The sequence below is a fragment of the Gadus chalcogrammus genome, chromosome 1 (genome assembly GCF_026213295.1).
Source record: "Gadus chalcogrammus isolate NIFS_2021 chromosome 1, NIFS_Gcha_1.0, whole genome shotgun sequence".
In the NCBI taxonomy this organism is placed as follows: Eukaryota; Metazoa; Chordata; class Actinopteri; order Gadiformes; family Gadidae; genus Gadus; species Gadus chalcogrammus.
The window spans coordinates 26,714,945-26,717,444 of record NC_079412.1 but is presented as its reverse complement, the minus strand read 5'-3'; the positions used below and the strand labels follow the sequence as shown (position 1 = coordinate 26,717,444).

The 2,500-nt window shown below is 42.1% G+C and overlaps 1 protein-coding gene across 1 annotated transcript in view; it reads right to left on the bottom strand.

Annotated features, from left to right (window-relative positions):
* Nucleotides 1–1,634, bottom strand: part of LOC130387595 (paired box protein Pax-7-like) — a 27,536-nt gene extending 25,902 nt beyond the window's left edge. The window contains exon 1 of the mRNA XM_056596809.1: nt 1,600–1,634. Within this exon, the coding sequence (XP_056452784.1) occupies nt 1,600–1,634 (35 nt within the window). The remainder of the gene's footprint in view (nt 1–1,599) is intronic.
* Between the last annotated feature and the right edge of the window lie 866 nt (nt 1,635–2,500).

Below are 2,500 nucleotides of genomic sequence, written 5' to 3'. Positions count from 1 at the left end.
ATAGTGCGGCTGAATAATCTGATGAGTTACTCAACCCTACACATCTACGGAAAAAACTCAAACTATGTCCAGGGTTGGATCCTAATATTCATACACCATACACATACACAACATACACATTCTATAAAAAAAATGTGTTTCGAAATATTGCAGCACTGAATTGTGTAATTTGGTAAATGCGCGAATGAACCACTAAGAACCACCAAGTAGAACAATATTCAGCCAATCCGCAAACGCTGGGAGATGAATATGGAGTAGCCAAGGATCAAACATTCACTGGGGCCTTTGCTCTCTGTCTTTAAAGACCCACAGATAAAACCAACCCTTCTGTGGACCAAGAAAGGCAGTGAACTGTTTCAATTCTCTCCGTCCTTTTTATTAAGCTTAGGAGCACAAATCTGGTCTCCTCTTGTGTCGGGTTTTTGTTTTTTGTACAAGATCTTACACAGCTCCATGTGTAATTCCTTCCTTAATCTGGTCCTTGTTAAATCAATGCTATTCCCGCCCTCTTGCACTGCCAACATCCCTCCTTCGCCTCTTCCCCCAACGCAGCCCCCAGCCAGTCAGCCCCCAGCCAGTCAGCCCCCCCCGAGCAGGGGTCCACGCTTGCTGCTGCTGGAGGAGGAGGGATGGACTAGCCGGTCTCAATGAGAACCAATGGTTAGCCAATTGTGCTGCTAATTTGACACCTGCCAGACTGTGACCCTTTGGGAAGCCTGGTTGTCAGGAGGTTCAACTCTCTGGGTAAGGGGGTTGAGTCTAGTCCTTATTCAACCCACGGGATGTGTCCTCGGCACTTTTCTGACAGCATGTAGAAATGCAGAACTTTTGGAACTTCTCTGATCACTTTAACGTCAAGTTCAACCTTTGCCCTAACCGTAATAGTTTTGTGCACTGATTCAGATATTCGTGCACTTCTGCAATCACATATTGAGCCTAAGAAACCAAAGGTCACCAAGAACAGTCCAAAGAACCAAACCCTTGCAATATCTAGCAAACTCTAAACCAGCGTTGGAGCTTCGAACAACAATGGGGACCGGGACAGAGCCTAAGAGACAAAGTGGAAGAGTTTTCTTTCAAGCCCTGACATCCACCACTGAGATTAGCATATGGCGGTCACGCTACGGAGACACCTGCAGTTCCAGAAGAGGGCGTGGGCAAACATGGGGGCTTTTGGTCAAATGCCAAAAGACCAGTCAAACCCACCCCATTGACTTGACCACTGTGACCCCTCCCCTGTTGGACTGACCGTCCCCCCGTCTCTCCACTCCAGACTGGCGAAGCGGTAAGGGAACCTTCCCCTTGTTTTGGGGGGCGTTTCTCTGTTGTCTACCTCAATCGTGTCACTTTTAGGGGGTCTATTCAGAGGTACTCATGCATCCGCCGTCAGCCGGCAACGGCCCGGGATGGTTTATAAACCCCCAGCCTGGTTGCCAAAAGCTTTGGGAGGGTATTGTATTGCCTTCCCTTAATAAACTAATGGAGGAGTTCATCAGTTTGGTCGTTGAATAGTTAGGGCGGATGAAAAGTATATATTATCCGGGCCATGTTGGTTTCTTCCTGATTTTTTTGTCTGCTAGTTTGCAACCGTTTACCCACCGATCTGGGTGGAGGTTGTTATGGTCCACACCCATGTCCTAGAAGCCAAGATGCCCCGCCCGAGAGATTAATGTTCCATATCTAATCTCCAGCAGCTGATGCATATGCCATAATTAATGAGAGTTAAAAGTTATTTTTTTTGCGACTGATGAGCTAAACTGCAACCTTAAAAACCTTAAACCACATTAAAGATACCTTCATCTTCATGACAAGAACCTGTCGTTAGTGGTAAATATGTTTAATGATTTAGATCAAAATTAATTGTTTAAAATATATTAACAATAATTTACCCCTTTCTAACCAAACGATTTTTTGAAACAGACATTTTCAAAGTATTTTTTAAGTGAATAATGTTTATGTTAGAGATGGAGACTTAAAACTATTGCATTGGCAAAATTAATCCCATAAATGCAATGCATTTTTGTAGAATATAATAATAATATATATTATATGATAAGCAGTAAAAATACAATAAGATTTGTTCCTTTCAGTAAATTGCCCTAAAATAATGTGTGATATTAAAAGATTTGCTTCTATCAAGTGTAGCGAAACTCAAGTTTAAATAAATTTGTATTTAACTGACCAGCTGCTTTGAGGTCAGCAACAAGCTTGTAAAATACAGACATAATGTTTTGATTAGGTATATCTGGGTTGTCACCAATTAATTTATTGTAATCTCTATATGATTAAATAAAGTCTATCGCATTAGAATGAGCCTCCAAAAAGAATCTGCATTTAGCTTGTGAGATATACAGAATGTCCCATTATGACCTGATACCATGTTAAATACAGTGTGGCTCAATTTATTTTAATGCAATGACCAATAATCCACTTTCATACCTTTCAGCAGCGTGAACGCTAACTCCCGGAGCCGTTACGGCCCAGTAATCTGTATATTTAT